The sequence below is a fragment of the Vespa crabro genome, chromosome 9 (assembly GCF_910589235.1).
Source record: "Vespa crabro chromosome 9, iyVesCrab1.2, whole genome shotgun sequence".
In the NCBI taxonomy this organism is placed as follows: Eukaryota; Metazoa; Arthropoda; class Insecta; order Hymenoptera; family Vespidae; genus Vespa; species Vespa crabro.
In genome coordinates, this window is record NC_060963.1 from 2,787,501 (window position 1) to 2,790,000 (window position 2,500).

General features: G+C 41.6%; 1 protein-coding gene across 4 annotated transcripts in view; it reads right to left on the reverse strand.

The window, feature by feature from the left end:
• LOC124426621 (pituitary homeobox x) overlaps positions 1-2,500 on the reverse strand; it is a 31,072-nt gene that overhangs the window by 10,373 nt on the left and 18,199 nt on the right. For all 4 annotated transcript variants that reach the window (XR_006942769.1, XM_046968528.1, XM_046968527.1 and 1 more), the window contains one exon: positions 2,060-2,313. Coding sequence is in view for 3 of the 4 variants with exons in the window: in XM_046968528.1 (XP_046824484.1) it covers positions 2,060-2,313 (254 nt within the window). In the remaining variant the exon portion in view is untranslated. The remainder of the gene's footprint in view (positions 1-2,059; positions 2,314-2,500) is intronic.

Here is a 2,500-nt window from a genome sequence, read left to right on the forward strand (position 1 = left end):
GTACAAGTACCAGGTGCTTTGTGTTGCATGTATCTGACGCATACATTCATATACATGAAAACACGCATAAGGGCGCGCGCACATATTATACACACATACACGCATACATGGAATCAGTATTAGTGTATGCGAATGGTTGTTGGTCCAGCTTGTGGAAGCTGCACACAACAATTCCAACGGCAGCAGACGAACTCGTGCTAGTGTGCGGTGCAACTATACTAATCCGCCGATGGATTTATGGTCTTAATCACCGGCGGATTATCTCGGACAGCCGCGCTCTGCTGCCACCGACCGAAACATACGCCTGCCTCTTTGTAGATAACTGTACCTAGCTCAGCAGTAGTAGCAGCAGTAGCAGCGCCAGCCTGTCCTCTCTCTCTCTCTCTCTCTCTCTCTCTCTCTGTTTGTCTGTCTCTCTCTTTCTATCACTCTTTCACTCTGTCTTTTTCTATCCTCGCGTTGGCATGCTTTCGGCTCCCCCATTTTTTTGCACGATGGATTTCTCATCCGCTTATGGATTCCACACCCACACTCTCCGTTGGCTAACCACTCGAGGGATTGGCCAAGGGAGAGACCAACTAAGATGGCTGACAACTCTTACAGTGGTACGTGCTTTGCGAAGATACTCGAAAATATATATATATATATATAAATATATATATATATATATATATATGTGTTTGTATATGTATATATATATATATTGATATATATTAAATGCAAGAAAATATTTTTTTTTTGAGAGAAAAAAATTCACCTTTCATTACTTATGATTACAATGTTAATACTTTACGAACAATTACCTAGTTCGAAATTTTTAAATGAAACAGATCTCTTGAGCCCTACATATTTATATATACATATATATATATATATGAAAGATAGCAAGAATCTTGTTTTCGCTAGAGTAAGAGAGGAAAGGTAGGATATGAAGCTTTCAGAATGAGAAACGTTCCCCGTGGCGTTACAGTTTGCGAACGAGCGATGCCACACTGCACGCTACTGGGATCTGCAGCATTTTGGTACATGGCGTATGGAGGACTGTGGCGGGAACACTGTAGCGTGCTACTATGTGTGCTTCTATAAATCCACGAGGGCTTACTCGTGCAAAGCCTCCCTCGTGGCTCGCGCAAACCCACCCCTCTTTGCTCCTTCCCACCCACATCGCCTCCCTCGATCCCCGACCCATTCCACCTAACCCTTCCCCTCCCCCACCCGCCAACACCAACCTCGTTCACTCGCAAACACGTGACCAGCAACGCCGACTCTTCTTCACGTTAACCCTTTGGTCCTTACACAAGACCTTATTGCCTATAGCGATAACCTTCTCTCTTTCCTAAAGAGAGAACCATCTCGAAACTGTTATGTCTGTTTCTCTGTCTGTACGTGTTAAAATAAGTTTGTGAGAAAAAGAAATAGAAAATATCTACAGACACGAGCTAACCTTAGCCGACGGCTCTTTTACGTCCGTCGGTTGTGGCCTTCGTAAAACTCAGAAAAATACTCGTGTCGTTGTGTCGTTGTAATCGATACTGCGACTCCTACTTCACGGCTGAATGCACCCATTGTACCCATTCTCTCTGTTAGATATACCGTAACCCCGTTTGTATACTGTAACCCCACACGAAGAACGTTTAGAGGACTCCTTCAGAATTTCCGAACTGAACAGACTCCTCGCGTAAGGTCACAGTGTCCATCCGAAGAAAAAACATTCAGGAAGTACTCGAGCTAATCTGTTTTTCCAGGATTAAAATAGCTCGGTGGAGAGTAGGGGGGGGAGAAGGGCGGCGTTTCTCCAGTTCGAAGTTATATATATATATATATATATATATATGTATGTATGTACATCGCGATAACACGATCGTTATTCCAAGAAATCGAACGAAGATCGTATCGCGTATGTATTATACATATATACATACATATTATACATAGAAACACGTTATATTTGTTTGTTTGCCTACCTACCTATCTACCTATCGAAATAGATCTATCGAAATCGAGATCCGATCGTTCGATTATGAGAAAGGAATTCGTGTTTGAAAATCAACGGGCTTACCCTGACTCGTGCTTCCGTCAAGTGCGTCCACAATGCGATTTCTTCTCTCATCGACATGTCGGGATATCGGTTTCTCATAAACGTAGCCTCCAAATCCTGAAGTTGTTGGGACGTGAAGTGTGTCCTTTGTCGCCTCTGACGTTTGTTCTTCTTACCGTCCTTGTCGTCGGTATCGTTAACGCCAACAACCCCGTCTGGTGATACGACACCACCACCGGCACCCAACTCGTGTTTCACTTCTGCCGTTCCAATACCTGAAAATATTTCACTCTTATTTAATATACTTCTAATCCTAACGCATTTATTATTTGTCCCCTCATCATGTTGATCCAAATAAATACATTATAATTAATATAATATATAATATATATGTTGAATATAACATATAATGAATATATTATATTTTCATATTTATCGATATAAATTTAATTAATTTATTAA